This window comes from Mixophyes fleayi, chromosome 3 (assembly GCF_038048845.1).
Source record: "Mixophyes fleayi isolate aMixFle1 chromosome 3, aMixFle1.hap1, whole genome shotgun sequence".
NCBI lineage: Eukaryota > Metazoa > Chordata > Amphibia > Anura > Limnodynastidae > Mixophyes > Mixophyes fleayi.
In genome coordinates, this window is record NC_134404.1 from 20,278,645 (window position 1) to 20,296,822 (window position 18,178).

Sequence of the window (18,178 nt, forward strand, 5' to 3'; positions counted from 1 at the left end):
CCGACAAAAGTTGGCATTCGGATTCTAAGGAGGCAAATCTGGCCTTTGAGTTGGTACCCTTTTCACACCCCTCGTTAAGCTTGGCCCCGTCGCAACGCTTGAAGGGGCGGCAGCAGGGGGGGGTTCCCATGGCTACTGGGGATGGAACTGTAAGAGGAGGGGGAGCATGAGCGGAGGACAAAGGGCCCTGTTAATTTAAATTTGAACACTCCGGGCAGGATCCATGTCCCTCATCTTTGTACCAGTCTGCAGCCAAAAAATTTTGACTAGAAAGCCGTCCTTCTGTTTTGTCCAGCGTCGCCTGCTTCCATTTTCCCTGAAACAAAAGCGGACAAGTTTGAGGCGTCGAAACACAAAATGTCGCCTCACGGCTTTTTCGCGGGGTGCGTTTTCCCCCCTGTTTTATGCTTGACAAGGAAATCATTGTCCCCCTATTATGATGTGTGGTCATTAGATAGTGTTTTGAAATATAATAGTTTAAACCAGTATTTGCACTGGAATTGTGATTTGCAGGGGGGGGGGGGGGGGGGTCGTGTATTTTGGGACAGGTTCTTGTGTGGATGAACTGTTCCAGCACAAAGGTTGAATATCTCTGTCAGAAGTCTCACGCGTTGTGGGCTGTCTGAACCGCTCTCCCTCTGCTGCCAGGGTTTTCATGTCATAATATTAATTGTTTTCTCTGATCACGTTGCACTAAATCTATATATCTGCATTAAGTTATCTGCAGTTTTGCTGTATAGGGCATGAGAGGCTGAAGGAGTTACAGTTTTCGCACGTACTCTGGATCTTCCACTTTAAGTGTGAAGAACTTGGTGAACTTTGTCAGAAGGGCGAAAATTACAGGGTGGTCCCAGCATTACATGGACAGAGCTGTTGTGGTCTTCGCACATAGAAAGAAGCAGGAACGATAGTTCCTCTGGTCTATAAAGTATACGGGGAATGTTTATATTCCAGGTTGGTTTATGTGGCAGTGGTTACCCAGCGTGTCACATATCATGACATGGCAGAGATCGAGGTGTCCGGTCTGAGACTGCAGTTATATTTCACTTATACTTCATGTACGTTACCCTCTTATAGCCTGAAGGCTGGAGGGCCCTTTCCGCTCGCTCCACTGGAGGCTTGAGGGCCCTTTCCGCTTGTTCCCCTGGAGGGCCCGCTCGCTCCCCTGATCAGACCCTCAGCTTCTCAACCTCCACAATCTCAGCTTCTTGTTGCTTGTGGGCTGACAATTATATCACTGACGGGCACAAGCTTGTCCATCATTATGGGCAGCACGGTGGCTCAGTGGTTAGCACTTCTGCCTCACAGCACTGGGGTCATGAGTTCAATACCTGACCATGGCCTTTTCTGTGTGTAGTTTGTATGTTCTCCCCATGTTTGCATGGGTTTCCTCTGGGTGCTCCAGTTTCCTCCCACACTCCAAAAACATACTGGTAGGTTAATTGGCTGCTATCAAATTGACCTTAGTCTCTGTCTGTCTGTCTGTGTCTGTCTGTGTGTGTGTGTGTGTGTGTGTTAGGGAATTTAGACTGTAAGCCCCAATGGTGCAGGGACTGATGTGAGTGAGTTCTCTGTACAGCGCTGCGGAATTAGTGGCGCTATATAAATAGCTGATGATGATGATCCTGTATAGATTCCGTACATGCTTCTGTATGTCACTGTGCCCTGTATTACTATGTGGGCTCTGATACCAGCGCCCACTCATTGTACTATGCTGCAAACCACCCTCAGCACTCCCTATACCTGCAGCATCAGTAATATGTAGACAATCTTCTTGTTGTGATGAATTCTGTGTTGGAATCCCGGTAACATTTCTGTAACTTGGTGTCTGCGTCTCACTCTGTCTCCTGGCTGCAGCCGGAGCTCAGTAATGTGGTCGCAGTGATTTATATGACTTATATTGTCTTGTCAACATTCTTTTTCTGCAAACAAACAATGGATTTAACCTTTCCTCGCTGGTGTCACCACTTTCTCCGAATCGGTGCATTCAGTTTGGGGGCAGATGTTTTCTCAGTGTGAGTCAGTGGTTCTCCCACGCCCCGTCTGAGTTCACCGGCTGCTCATGTACCTGAACGGTTCTCCCCCCTCCCAAATCCTTTTCACCAGGCCCACGTTCAGCAATCGACGACCCCCTGGGACGGCCTCCCAGGCGACATGTTTGGGATGAAATATGTGATGCTGGTCTGGTGACATTATAGTTTATAATTTTTTGGTGCTCTCCTCGTCTGCCGATGAATATAATTACGTGTGTGACGTTTAGTGTCATTCTCGGTGTGGTAGACTCCATTTGCACCTTATCTGCTCCGCTATAAAGTGGTCCATCGCTAGCTTCTAGTGGCCTAATGGGCAACCAACGGTGTGTGCAGACGATGGGTCACTTTAAACCCTCTGTGGCCGTACGATGGTCATCTTGGGCCATGCCTTAAACGGCGACGAGTGAGCATTGCGTGAAGGGCACCATATTTGCCTACGTTGAAAAAAGTTAAAACAGAACACACAAGCCCTGCCCACAATCCACCCAAACCACGGCCCAGGTCAACCAATCGTGCGCAAGCTCGGGCCAATCCAAACCTACTTTCTAAAAGGGCCCCGCTCTTTCTCTATCCAAAAATCAGGACTATTTGGGATGTATGACCTTGTGCACGTTAGACTCCCGAAATCGGGTTTCCAACATTGTCAGCCATCGAAAATATGTTAAAGACACATTTGATAAAAACATAATGGCGGCTAACATTTTTACTGACGGAACGGGGATCTGAGATCTTAAATAAAAGGTTTTCAACCTTATTCATCCTAAAAAAAAAAAAAACACTCATGTTGCACTTCTGTGTGTGTTATTGTGTTGACAGAAGTGGATTAGACTTTTACTGACTGCTGCTTTTTTTAAAAAAAAATTATTTACTGACAAGTGAAAAGCTGATTTTGCCTTTTTTGCAAATTGTCAGTAAACTTACTGACATGTGGTAAGTATGACTGGTAGCTATGGGGACCTGCATTGCACAAGCTTACACCTACGACAGTAAGTAATCCCCGGTGACTATTGTGCTTTATTATTGCCCCAAGACGACACCGTTTCCGAAATCGTAAATATAATTTTGGGGCATGTCTGCGTAGATGTGTGATTATCTGCTGAGCAGACTAATGAGCCCCTAATGGCCAGAACTATGTATGGACCTTCGCTATATGCACCAGTGATGTGAACGGATGGAGTCCAGAAGGTCTCCCCCTAATTGGGGGAGACTGCTACGCCTTTAATAACTTTTAGATGACTTGTTTTAAGTGTCCCTGGAGTACTTTGCGGTCATATAGAACATTTTTATTTATTCTCTTGTCCAAGCTATTAGTATTTCCTAGCATCGGAGCCAGGGCACCTGATTGACAGCTTTTGGCTCCGAGACGTTATTTTGGAAACTGATCTTCCCTCCTAATACCTGCACTTGTCCTCGTCACGGGTTTATCTCACGCAGTGAAACATTCCTTCCCGTATTGCAGACGTGTTTCTCAACACGTCTCCCACGTAGTTCTAAGAGAATATCCTTGTTCATGTACAAGATATTGAGGGGAAACGGTGCATTGGAAAAAGTTGTTGTATCCCATAGCAACCAATGGGGCTGGCTGTCCTTTTCTAAACTATTCTGATAAGATGATAGAATCTGGTTGCTATTGGTTACAGTGCCATTTTTTTTTGTTAAATTCTGTTTGGTATATATACATTTTGTAATTTAAAATAAAAATTAGCAGCTGTTTTAAAGTCCTCTCAGAAACAGATGACAACAAGGCAGTAACTGAGCATGTCCGATGAGGGCATTGAAGACCAGTTTGGATGGTAGAAGGTAGAATACCGATCGCAGGTGCCAAAATAGGTTCATTAATCATCTTTTGGGGTTTTTGAAAGCAGGGGAGTTTATTGCATGTGTTGTTTTACTCTTCTGGACTAATGTGGACGTCTGCTTCAGTGCGGAAGGGTTAAACTGTGCCGCCATTTTGCAGGTTGACGTGTCCTAATTATTCTCTATATCTGGACAGAGAGAGCAGGCGGGTTCTAGAAGTACTCTCCGGGAACATGCAGCTAAAGACTTAATATATAAAAGATTTTATGCTGATAATTTGATTCACTTATAGGAGGTAATTTCCTAAGGGTAAAACTACCACTCCATAGTGCAAATGTGCTTGGGGCTTGGGTTTTCATCAGTCCGCGTACATTTGATTTACATATGAGCAGGAATTGGGCGGGGTGAGCGCGTTCCTTACGGTGGCTCACAGAGATGCGGGTCTCTTCCTTTTATTTTGAGTGGGACCCATTCTGCACTTTGGCATAGATTCACCAGACGCAGTAATAAAGCCCTTTGCGCACACAGTTGCCGCCTATCGTAGACACAGTCCGTATGTTCCCACGCTGCACCGTTTTAGATATAAACAAAATATTAATTATAATTTAAAGCACTTTGGCGAAATTTACGTTGGTTTTGTGCTTTGTGAATGAGGCCCAGTAGAGGCCGTCGCTCACTAGAGAATTGATGGTATTTATTACTAAAAACAATTCCACACAGAATCTTCTGCTGGCATCCAAAATACATCACGTTAAGCATTCAAGTTATAAATATCCGTGATTTGACTTTCTAAACTGTAGGTGTGTATTTAATGCACACTCACTGTTTTTGAGGGGGAGACGCAGCAGTTCATCTAAAAATACATGTGTGGGCTGAGGTGAGATTCTTGTCCTAATATCATCTCCCCAGTGTGGTCTGCAGACTTCGTTTACCAGTCAACTGGAAAAAACACAGTAGCAAATGCCTAGATATCCTGCGAAAATATCTGCACCAAAATGTCTACAGTTCTGAGGTCGACAATCGTAATGCCCACATGTTCAGAAAGCTGACACAGTCAAAATGTCGACATAAATTACTAGATTTAAAATGGCAATACTTGTTAAAAGAAAAAATGGAGTGCCCCCCTCCTCCCTGGTACTAGCATAAAATTGGGGGATAAAAAGCAAGTAGTTCACCAATTTTACTACAACCAGAAAGAGGCTTTGCCAGCCTTGGCTGGTGGCATTTACATCAGGGGAACCCATTAGAATATTTGTGTAATGCAAACGTGCATGAAAAATTTAAATGTACACCATGGGGGCTGATGGACAAAATAAAAAAACAAACAAACACCTGTTAAGAAAACAAGCTTACTAAGGCCTAGTACACACAAATATTAAAATCGGGCATTTACTGAGCTTCGACAAAGCATAGTTGGCACGCCAGTCTCCAACAACTAGTGTAATAATTACTTTATATAGATTCCTACTACCTTTTTTTTTTTATTAACTTTTTATTACCAGAAGATTGTGTGAAACTATTTGCATAAATGGTTTACCCTATTTTCCCCCAAGCCAAGTGTACATCCCTGACGTGTATACCAATCCCTTAGACTCCTCCTGCCATGTTCCCTTTTGCCTGAGGTGGACCAAGGGGGGTCTTAGAACAGAATATAAGTTTGTAAGTCTTCCTGTTCTATCTAAAATATCTCAAGCGTCTTTGTCTGGCCACAAGCACCCCCTCCCTCCGTGCCAGTGATTCCCTGCTGCAGAAATTGCGTTATTAGTGTAATGATGGTGGAATGGGTTAACTCCTTCATAGCTGGACAGGATTTCCCATTGCACATGGCTCCAGTACCTGTATGAGGATATAGATTGCATAGAGCAGCACAATAGAAGGACAATATTCCTCATATATTGCATTATCCAAGTACATTATTTTGGTCACTTAGCGATACCCCGCCATAGCGGGCGTGTCCACCTTCAGTAGTTACCGCCTTTTGATTGTCCCACAATGGCGTATAAGGGATTTACATTATTCAAGGTTAATTAAATCTATCCAAGACGTGTTAATGAATTTATTCACCGTTGTGCTGCTGTTTCTGGCTCCACATTTTATGACTGCTGATAACAATCCTCGTTGTGATTGGGGTTATTAATTAACTCATGCTGTACTTTACTGATCGTATTAAAAGTGTGTTGTACGTGTACGCCGGCCTCATCTACAATATATTATTTGTGTTTTCAGCCTTTCCACCCCATGGTTAACCTGGAATGCTCCAGTGAGTTCAGGCCCTTCCTGTGCGCGCTCTATGCCCCCATCTGCATGGAGTACGGGCGGGTCACGCTCCCGTGCCGCAGGTTATGCCAGCGGGCCTACAACGAATGTTACCAGCTGATGGATATGTTTGGCGTGTCGTGGCCGGAGGAGATGGAATGTAACAGGTAAAGGATTTATTATGACTGTTTTTCATTTTCTTATGACTTACCAAGCAAGTGTTTCTGCTGAGGCAGCCATTTTGTGAACCGAACCAATATACATAAAACAGGCAGCCTATCAAATTGCCAGGGACCAGTGACATCACTGAGGGGGTGAAAAGCCCCCAATTGCTCATTGTTGTCGCTGGTTTCTACCAAATTGACAATCTGCATTGTCACAAATATTGGTTAAGCAAACAAAATGGCCGCCACCACCAATGTTTGCAGACCATGGGTATCCTAGGAGTAGCAGTATCAGACATTTGTGACAAGCATCATGATTTAGGACTGTAGTGCTCTGGGAATAATGCACTTTTATGGCGAGGGCTGGGAGGTTGAGGTGGAGACAGCTGAGAAGACAGTCTGTTACTATAAATTAAACTGTTTCTGTCGTGACCTTTCCCCTTCAATCTCCTTTCTGTGCTTCAGAAGCCTGAATGCATTTTTGTCATGGTGCTAAAATATACTCTGTGGATTCTTTCCAAACCACAAACAGTATGAAATTTATAAAGTCTCAATAAAAGTTCCTGTCCGCGGGCCAACCTGACATTTTTGTAACATTACCGTGATTATATAACGGCCTGACGCCAAGTAATGAGAATATGTTTTGGAATTTCTGTTGTTTTATGGCGCTCAAAATTACAGCCAGTCGGCAGGTACAGGCAACATAAATAATGCAAAAACAACATAATGGGCCTGATTCATCAAGGAATGCAACTTGTGTTTTTTTTAAAGTACAAGTGGATCTAAAGAAACGTTTCTATTTGAATACGGGTACGCGCTGCCTATACGGCACTTGCCGTATGCAGACATATGCAACACGCTTGCATGTATTTGTGCAATATAACGTTCCCGCCTGTTAAGAGTATAATCATTAAAATATTTTTTTACATTAAATACATGTATATCCAGATGTAGAGCAGTTTAAGGCAAAATACGGCACACAACAGGATTCGCCTTCCTTAACGATTCAGGCCCAGGTTGTCTAAATGGTTAATTCTAGATATTTTTTTTTGTCCTTTATTTTGGTGAGGCCTGAAATAGGATACCACCTGTTATCCCAGGCTGTCTGAAAGCTTAATGCTGGTGTAACGGGGTTGTAAAGTGTCCCTGTAAATGAAGGGCACACAGGGTCAGGGGTCGGTTGCAGATTGTTCAGCCGGTAAAAGCAGATCTGTGGAGCTTGTAGTCAGAGTATCCGAGATAAATCACCGCAAACATGGCTGACGGTTATTACCACTTCAAAGACAGTTCTGGTCACAGCAATACACGGTTATTGACATTTTTATATACAAAGCAGCATGAATTGTGGATCTAAGACGTGTTTGTTTTTCCTAACCAGCAAGCACCAAAGGGGTCCATCTGACCAAATTACCACCACACTAACCCACTTGGGCAGTATTTACTCAAGTCTAATTTTAGATCCTCGTTGCAGACTGTGGACTTCATTTCTCACTTTATCAAACTTTTTTTATAAAATTATGATTTGGTTAGATGTTTGTTTTTCCCCCGAAGCTGCAATTTTTCTGAATTTTAAAACGTGGCACTTTTATAAATAATCTTCTTTGTCTCCAGATTCCTAATTAGTGACAGAAAATGATGCCTTTAACATTGTAATTACCCTACTTATATCGCGGTGCACTTTTTCTTATCTCTAATTCTCCATTAGGGGCTCACTGGCTCGCTGTATTCTTACAGACAGGAAGTCTAGTGTGCATAGAAAAAATATTTCCCCCACAAAGTAGAATTTTTGCACAAATGTCCCTTTTAAACTTTTTCTGCACGTATATTTGGGAATGTTTTGATGAAGGCAGCCGCCTTGTGCATCTGAAATTAGGGACGCATGTTATAAAACGCAGTTCTTCTTGCTACTATGCTCTGTGCTGAGAGGCAGCCATTTTGTGGGTTTAACCAGTGTTTACGAAAATGCAGCCTATCAATTCTTAAATTACCTCAGTGATAACACTGATTCTTAGCGGGAGATTCGGTTTGGCCAGAGCTGTCTCGGGAACGTCCGCGTAGACACCCGGCGCCATTTTGTATCCCACCCCATAGAGGGGCGCAAGAAAAATTAGCGGAGATTCCTACCATTATTGCCGTCAATGTGCGCAGCAACTCGTTTTACCTCAGATGTATGCTCGCATGTCTATAATATTTGTTATTCCAGTCTTTAAAGCAGACTAGGATTCTTCCTCGCTCACTGTCCGTAGTAACGGCGTTGAGTCGTCAATATGAGCTGAAGTTTGTTCAGGTCATAAAACCCTCCCCATAACTTCATTTTTGGTCCAAAAATAAATTAAAACACTTATAATATAACCTATCCCCAATTTTCAAGTAAATATGGGTGCATGGGAAGCATTGTGAGTAAAATATTCCGGATGGGGAAAAAAACAGGGTTGGCTCAGAGAAAATCGGGACACGTGTGAGCCTTGTGATTGTTCTAGCTATGTGCATATAAAGTGGGGGGTGCGGGAGATGTTGGTATTACATAGTTAGTTTGTACGAAAATATGATCAGTGTAATTATTCAAATTATGGACCTCACAGGTCCGGTTCTGTAATTTTAGGAGTAAAAACTGGAGATGACTTATTAACACTTTTTGTTGTATTGTAGGTTCCCGGATTGTGACGAGCCCTATCCCCGCATGGTTGACATCAGTATCTACAGGGATCCTACAAACGATACCTCTCGAGCCGTACAAAGGGACTACGGCTTCTTCTGCCCCCGGGAGCTAAAAATTGACCCCGACTTTGGTTACTCTTTTCTGGGAGTGCGTGACTGTTCCCCGCCCTGCCCACACATGTACTTCCGGAGAGAAGAGCTCTCCTTCGCTCGATATTTCATTGGTGTGATATCCATCGTATGTCTCTCCGCCACGTTGTTCACCTTTTTGACGTTTCTTATTGACGTGACGAGGTTCCGCTACCCGGAGAGGCCGATCATCTTCTACGCCGTCTGCTACATGATGGTGTCATTGATCTTCTTCATCGGGTTCCTGCTGGAGGACCGCGTGGCATGCAACGCTGCCAGTCCCGGCCAGTACAAGGCCTCCAGCGTGACCCAAGGATCTCACAACAAGGCCTGCACCATGCTCTTCATGGTCCTCTACTTCTTCACCATGGCCGGCAGCGTTTGGTGGGTCATCCTCACCATCACCTGGTTCTTGGCAGCTGTTCCCAAATGGGGGAGTGAAGCCATCGAGAAGAAAGCACTATTGTTTCATGCCAGCGCTTGGGGCATCCCTGGCACTCTAACCATCATCTTGCTCGCCATGAACAAAATTGAAGGAGACAACATAAGTGGAGTGTGTTTTGTGGGCCTGTACGATGTCCACGCGTTGAGATACTTTGTCCTGGCTCCTCTCTGCCTGAACGTTGTGGTTGGCGTGTCTCTCCTCTTGGCCGGGATTATTTCCTTGAACCGAGTGCGGATAGAAATCCCGTTGGAGAAGGAAAACCAGGACAAACTGGTCAAGTTTATGATCCGCATTGGTGTGTTTAGCGTCCTGTACCTGGTGCCCCTCTTGGTGGTCATTGGCTGCTATTTTTACGAGCAGGCTTACCGAGGGGTGTGGGAGACCACGTGGATCCAGGAACGGTGCCGAGAATACCACATCCCGTGCCCTTTCCAGGTAAGGTTTGATACTTTGTTGCATTAATAATAATAATAATAATTAACCAACATTAATTGGCTTGCTTTTCAGGTTATTGAGTGCTAGATATATGGTTCTGGCAAGTCGATTGGCCCAGGCAGTACCGGGTTAAGGGTTACGGATGCGCTAGTATACGATTGACGACTACTACCTGCTGGACTTGTTTATATGGTCTCCACCCCCCCCCCCCCCATGTCATTTATAATAATAGTTTGCAAAGTTAATTACTACCATCAATTTATTTCTTTATCTATTACATTGTGTCAGGTTGTGCTACAGACAACCAGTCCGATGTTTGCAGTTTGGCTAAGTCTGTTGCCTGTCACACAAATGCTGTTCCCATTTTACTGCATTACCTAACTTTGTTTGTATAGTAAAATTTACTTTGAGATTCTTCAGGTCATTGTTCCAATCCACGTTTTCCATGTGCAGTGTAGTTAATGCATCATTTGTATTTCTTACACTTTTAGGGAGTCATAGTGAGTTGGATCTAAATTGTGTTTTAGCCGTATAATACACATGAGCACAGAGCACTGGTTCTGAAACTAGTAAAAAGAAACACACAAAAAAACCTCACAGTTTACATACATCCAACTCAACATGAGCACATTAATTTTCACTGTCCGTTCACCGGCGTCTAGAACAATCGATGAACGTCTAACAGGTCTGGCGCGGTCCCCACACGGAGCAGGGTAAGAGATAAGTTAAGGTTTCCTGCGACCAGTCACGGTTACACGTTGTGCTTTTAAGTCACTCAGCACCGAGCTCAGTAAATAAACCTGGTAAAGGAAATCCACTTAATGCAGAACATTAAAGGAGTGTATTGTACCTGTGCCAGTAGCGGTAATACCCCGGAGTGTTTACTGGAAGCGTTCGTCAGACAGCCCTCGTACATTTTTATGTCTTTTGTGCGTTTTGTGTAATCATTAACGTATAAAACCTCTTTATTTTTGTTTGATATTACTTCTGGACAAGGTTGGGTAAGGATGTAGTTTGGCATCGTGCATTCTACAACAGTCTTATCATGCAGTGGACTCTCCTCGAGTTTGCCTGGACTATTCGTCCCACAAATGCAGGAGAGCCATAGTTTGCCCACTTCTGGTTTGGTGTTTATCAATGTTCAACAAAGTGGAGCTTACAAACTAAGGGCCTGATAGATGTCCGAATGCAACTTGCACGGAAGTTGCGTTTTTAAAAAGATCTCTCAACCTGAGCGGAATTGCGTTCGTAGTTTGTTTCAAACCCAGGGGGATTTCAAGATACGTTTCAATTTGAATTTGGGTGGAAGTACGCAATTCCTACACAGTACTTGCCGTATGTAGACAGAGCAGACTGCAGGATACGCGGATGCATATGTACCTTAAAAGTGCACGTCCGGATACGTGGCAGCACGGTGGCGTAGTGGTTAGCACTTCTGCCTCACAGCACTGGGGTCATGAGTTCAATTCCCGACCATGGCCTTATCTGTGTGGAGTTTGTATGTTCTCCTCGTGTTTGCGTGGGTTTCCTCCGGCTACTCCGGTTTCCTCCCACACTCCAAAAACATACTGGTAGGTTAATTGGCTGCTATCAAAATTGACCCTATTCTCTACCTGTCTGTCTGTGTGTGAGTGTGTGTCTATAGTAGGGAATTTAGACTGTAAGCTCCAATGGGGCAGGGACAGATGTGAATGAGTTCTCTGTACAGCGCTGTGGAATCAGTGGCGCTATATAAATAAATGGTGATGATGATGATACAAAACATACGGCTGAAAACGGAGGACTTGAACCTGCCGCATCTGATTCAGCACGCCCTTACTGCAGATTGCCTACATCAGTCATCATAATCATCACTTATTTATATAGCGCCACTGATTCCGCAACGCTGTACAGAGAACTCGCTCACATCAGTCCCTGCCCCATTGGAGCTTACAGTCTAAATTTCCTAACACACATACACACACACAGACATAAAGACAGACTAGGGTCAATTTTGATAGCAGCCAATTAACGTACCAGTATGTTTTTGGAGTGCGGGAGGAAACCGGAGCACCCGGATGAAACCCACGCAAACGCAGGGAGAACATACAAACTCCTCACACATAAGGCCATGGTCGGGAATGGAACTCATGACCCCAGTGCTGTGCGGCAGAAGTGCTAACCACTAAGCCAACATGCTGCTAACCATTAGTCCGCCCTTCCTCCCCCCTTTCCGCTTCTCAAGTCATAGACTTGACATTATGCAATTAATTGGCCTAACGTCCGGAGCTGGGCAAGGACAGAGCTATTTCACGATCCTTGAATCAGACGCTAGCACTGAACTGCAGCAAAGCTGAAACAATCTGTCTCTAAAGGTTACTATTAATTACTATAACGCAGGCATTTTTAACCTGGGGGCCACGGCTCCCGAAATGATATCCCTATGACAACTAGGTATTTTCCGTTTTGACCCACAACTAGTGTGTAATGCCCGCTTTTAATGATATTATGTTGTCCCAAGTGGTGCATTTCCTGACAGCTGCAGTTTAATAAAAAATAATATGCTTCCCCGTAATTTAATAAACATACTTAAAAGAGAATACGGTCAGTTCTGCACTGAACCATGACTTCTGTAGCAACTTCAGTCAAGGTCATGACGGAGAAGAGTTAATACCTTCTAGTGTGGATTCCTGGCATCTGTACGTGATCGATTCTGACCCGAGAGCACCTCAAAGAGAGCTGCACAGACCACGGAGGAGGCTCTCGTTTGATGTCTCTTAAGTAAACATTATTGTGCTGCCGGATGGAACTGTGTATTGTTGGAGATTACAGATTAACTAGTGCTGCAGGCTGAGGGTATCGCTATCAAGGCGAGAGACAAGGTGCAGGATTGGTGACCGCTTTGAAGAACATTGGTGGGTTGGTTCCACAAGGCGCAGGTTATATCTTCCTGTACTTCTCCCCGGCAAAGGCCAGTCCAAGGTCATTTATGAAGTGGAAAAACACAGGTCCACGCAGCGTACATTTAGGACAAATGTTCCCGTTTGACCACCACAGATGGGCGCACAAAAATTATTTATGTATAACTATTTGCAGGATTGCCAGCTGAGATGGCAACGCAGCATCACAAAGGTCGGTTAGGACTCTCTTCGCTACCCCCTGTGGCCCACAAATGGTAGATGGTAGAAGAGAGGATCTAAAACATATTCTAGAGATAAATGAAATCAGATAATGGGGTGACGTTATGTAACCTACGGAAGTGAGGTTATGACGTATAATATTAGTGACAGAGTCGTGGATTCTTCTGCGAAGCGCTTGATTGACATAAGGTGCGATATTAAAGCGTGTAATTGATTTCAGGGGCAAACGCAGGATTTGTAGAGGGGGGTTTCCACACCACGCCGCCAGTGGGCGTGACCAGCATGCATGGGGGCGTGGCTATAATTTTAGGCAGTGCTCGGCTGCTCTCCAACTCTTCCTATCCCCATAATATACATGGGCAATGCTGCGTGCACTACTGTTAGGTGCACGCAGCTCCCCCTTTTCAAGCAGAGCCGTGTGAAGCGGGGGCAGGGTCCAAGCACCATTATACAGTGCCCCAGGCTTAGAGGAGGGTTTCCAGGAAATAGAACCCCCCCCCCTCCTCGGTTTGCCTATGGATTTGGTATGATTTTTGGTGCTAGATTATTAGTGGATGTACAAGACTTTTCCGCTTGTTCTGACAACTGCCTTGTAAAGTGAGTTATGACAGATTACAGCATTCCTCCAGCAGATGTACACGCTGCTCTTTGACTCCCTCACAAGTCTCGTGTTCCACGTTTATTATGAATTATGGTGTGTTTTGCACTATAATCACAGCAATGAGCCTGGTGCATCGCGCCATTGTCAGCAATTTGTGGCTAAGTCCCCTCTGACACTCTAAGGGGGGTATTCAATTGTTAGCGTTAACGGAAAAAAACGAGCGCTCAAAAAATCTTAGCGTTAATACGGTAATTACTCGCAGAATTTCAGCTCACCGCTCAGAATTCCGCGAGTAAACTACCGTATTAACGCTTTTCGTGCGCAATATTACCTATTTTTTGAGCGCTCTTTTTTTCCCGTTAACGCTGACAATTGAATACCCCCCTAAGGATGTCAGCATTTTGGTTCCATTGCGATGTATAAAGTGGAAAACTGTAGCCGGAGATATCTCTAAGAACATACATTACGAATGCTGTTTCTATTATTACTATATGCAGGAATTGCGTACATCTAATTAGAGTATATTCCTGGATTCTGTGTAAGTTGGACCAGAGAAACATTCTGCTGATTTATAAATAATCCGTATAGAGATGCATCAAATCCTTATTTTAGGTTTTGGTGGAAAACCAAATTCTTGCTACAACAAAAATCCGGCCAATCCCAAAAATTAATTTGAATCCTAATTTTCACGTTGGCAAAAGGAGCTGCTGTGTGAGGGGGGGGGGGGGTCGGTGTATCCCGTCATTTTGACCCCTTCCCCATGACTGAATGACACAATTACGACATTTTTCCACGGGGGAGCCGCTAAAATGTTGCGATTCCTGGTAAATCGCATCATTGAGACTGAAAATCTGGCCAGATGTGGGAGAATTGTCCTCTCGTCCGGGAGACCTACCCGGAATTTGGGAGTCTCCCGGACGTTCTGGGAGTCTCCCGGACGTTCCGGGAGTATTGGCAAGGATGGAGTAAATAGCTAATGATGATGGCAAGGCAGTAATTAGTTGAATGCTCAGGGCATTGTTACTAGGGGCGGTGTGCAGTTAATTCTAATTCTCCTGTACCCAGCAGCAAGAAGTTAACAGCTCAGGGTCCCTCTAGGAAGGCGCAGGTGTAAGTTCCGCCATGTAATTATTCCGGGGCATTATGACGCTGCAGGACACAAGGGTTAGGTCCCTGTTGGTGACGCTGACGAGTAGAAGATTGACGTGTCACCTGATTATTATTATTCACCGCTGTCAGATAAATGACTGCGGCTAATGACATCCTGGTTCCAGAAGGGGCTTCCTATGTAATGTCTGCAATCCCAGTACCCTCTGCGCTCCGTTCTGTCCCACGGGCCCCGGACGGGAACATTTCATCAGTTTCAGTTTCTTCGCTGGAAGAGACGCTGTTACTGAAAGGAAAAATAGAGTAAACAAATCGTTAAATCGCCGTTTAGTAAATCTAGCCCTTAGTCTGCTTTGAAAAAGGTGTGAAACGCCCGTGGTCATGAATGGGTTAACGCTCGCTGGCCCTTTAAGACCACGGTCTCTCAGTAACTACGGTCTGGGAAACCTTAATGGGTGTTGGGATGTTTTTCTGCAGTGACAGAGGCCGGTACATTACCGCCATTAACGCAGATGATCTCGCAGGTCTGGTAACGCCGGCGGCGGTGAGAGAAATTCCATGAGATTTCTTTGTTGTTTTTTTTTTTTTTTGATCTATAAGATTGCAATAATGGTGCAATTAGCGCCTGTGCTGTATCCATAGCCGTTAATCGGTGATTTTCTTTCCTATGTTTGAAAGCAAACATCTTGTTACACAAACACCTTAACATCTGCAGCACAAGGCCGGTGTCCGTCCTAATTAGCCTGTGTGCACTCTTGTACAAATCATCACCATTATCATCATCATTTATTTATATAGCGCCACTGATTCCGCAGCGCTGTACAGAGAACTCACTCACATCAGTCCCTGCCCCATTGGAGCTTACAGTCTAAATTCCCTAACACACACACACACACACACACAGACAAACAGAGAGAGAGACTAGGGTCAATTTGTTAGCAGCCAATTAACCTACAAGTATGTGTTTTTTGGAGTGTGGAAGGAAACCGGAGCACCCGGAGGAAACCCACGCAAACACGGAGAGAACATACAAACTCCACACAGATAAGGCCATGGTCGGGAATTGAACTCATGACCCCAGTGCTGTAAGGCAGAAGTGCTAACCACTAAGCCACCGTGCTGCCCACAAATGCAGCTGAAATAGAAGTTTAAACAGGGATCACTGATCCATAATCGGATCTGGAGGACCCGTTCACACGGCCGACCGAGGCGAACGCTCGATGGAGCATAGATGGGAATAAAAATACTATAATGCTGCTTTGAGCTGCGTTGTTCCTGTGTCGCTGTGTGGACGGTCCTTGCGACCTCACAGGTATCAATAATGCCCTTTATTTAAAGTCCTGTTTGAGCTGCATCTGTTAAACAGAACGCGGCTGAAGCGGAGGGGGCAGCGCGGCCGGCTGCCCGCGTGAACGCACAGTTAAACTGTTCATCAAGTAAGATGTTGGGGAGGAAGCTGACCGCAAAATATATTACAGATTGGTGCCGCTGTGCGGTGGAGCAGTGGAGTGTGTACTCTGTTGTAAACTGTATATGTTCACAGTGCAAACCCTCCCCGGGATCTTGTCCCAGGAATGGTAAACCAATTACATCTTATCTAAATACATTTCTCCTGCAAGTAAAACAGACATAACTTGTGCAGAACCCACATATTCCAGGAATGTCCGTATCCTGTATACGTATAGAGCAATTGTCTGGTAGATGTGTATATAACACAACTGTGCGCTGAGCAGTAATCGGCTATATAGCAGCCTGATATCCGCGTTCACTAGTCTGACCTCTCTGTTTTGCTGATTCCTGGTTGCTAGGGGTTACACCCCATAAAAATAGTTTGCATTATTTTCCCAGAGGCCTGGAGGGCTGGTATTTCATACACCGTTTATAAGATGTCGGCTTTGTTTCTGTACATGTCAATGATTTTTTTTTTTTATCTATTAATGATGTATTAGGAAGTCAAGAAATTAGTATTAAATGGCGGGATTACTAGCTGTGCAAAAAATGCAGCAACACAGATAGAAGCAGATTGTCGCACAGTACTAGTTACCCAATAAAAGCAGATATTTGATTGGTTGTTGCAGGTCAGTGCGTATTTTCATTTTCTTAGTAAAATCCCCTTATTGAAACTTCAATGTACACAATAGACAGATAGGTTTATTTATGCATGATGGTGTGCCCTTCAGAAATGCTTCCACGCGAAACAAAAGAGGCTTTGAGTGTAATTAGATGAGATGTTATATGAGAACGTGTCCCCTTATCCAACCTGGTCTCCGCAGGAGTTACTCGCGTGCTTTTGTGAAACGGTTAGCAGAGTTGTCATTGCTCCTCCCCTATGAGCTTCAATAGCAAGCTGAAGTGGGACTGGGAGGGGCTTTGACAACGCCTCTTGCAGTGTTATTAATGCCCGCCCCCAACAAGAGAACCTAATGAGGCAACGTAGGAGTGCTGGTAAGTGACATTTTTCTTATATAACATATCTAATTACATCTTCTCCTTCATTGTCTGATCTCTGTGTATTCAGTTTTCTTCCAGTATCTAAATCATTAATCTGACATGTGACCCAATCGCCTCTTTCTTTATGTAATTTTTGTCCTTTTAAACACCCTTAAGTATGGGTATCTTCAAACCATAGCTATAAATATCAGTGAAACCAGCCGACACATCTCTCCCTGACTTTAGCTCCCACTGACGTGATCAGAAGTGATTGCAGAGCTGAGGAACTCTGATTGTACACAATACCTTTGGGTTTTGTTGGATGAACAATCTGTTTTTGTATTAAACCGTTTTATATTTTTATATTAAACTGACTTACCACGTCCGTCACAATACACATTTCATGCAATGACGTGATATATGAGAAATGTTGCAGTTAATCAGATGTAAAAGTCCCAGAAACATTTGAACGGTTTGGTTAGAGAAATTTCATGAGATTTCTTTGGTAGATTTCAGGCCATATTTATTAATCTGTTGCCTAAGGGTGCTTCTTATATCCTAAGGACGTGTATCAGCTGGTTGTAGTGTTGTGAGGTGACAGTGGGACCCTTGATCAATAAACATCTGCCCGTATTATTTTATGCTCTTTTTAGGTAGATTTACTGGATGTACGTCCCCGATTCTCTGTATGCTAATTGCATCTTGGGAAGCATTAAATCACTAGCAATTTCTTCAGGGATGTAATAACCCCTCCCTCCAATTAGTTCCTGGGACATATAGATCTGATTGATGTACGGGTCCTCCTTAGAGAGTAACAAATGTATCTGCAGAGGATGAAGAGCAATTATCGGCCCCCTCCTCTTTCTCCGCCATTACCACAACAATATTATTAAGAATGCACGTTTGTGAGACCAAGGAGTACTCCGACCCTCTGACTATCACGCAGGACACATGCCCATGTCCTGTTGTAGGTGAAGGGTTAATAAGTTTAGCCATACTCTCCT

At 44.2% G+C, this 18,178-nt stretch overlaps 1 protein-coding gene across 2 annotated transcripts in view; it reads left to right on the top strand.

Moving 5' to 3' along the window:
* The window catches only part of FZD3 (frizzled class receptor 3), a 46,067-nt gene that overhangs the window by 18,718 nt on the left and 9,171 nt on the right, over positions 1–18,178 (top strand). For both annotated transcript variants that reach the window (XM_075201179.1, XM_075201180.1), the window contains exons 3-4: positions 6,057–6,253; positions 8,900–9,917. In XM_075201179.1, coding sequence (XP_075057280.1) covers positions 6,057–6,253; positions 8,900–9,917 — 1,215 coding nt within the window. The remainder of the gene's footprint in view (positions 1–6,056; positions 6,254–8,899; positions 9,918–18,178) is intronic.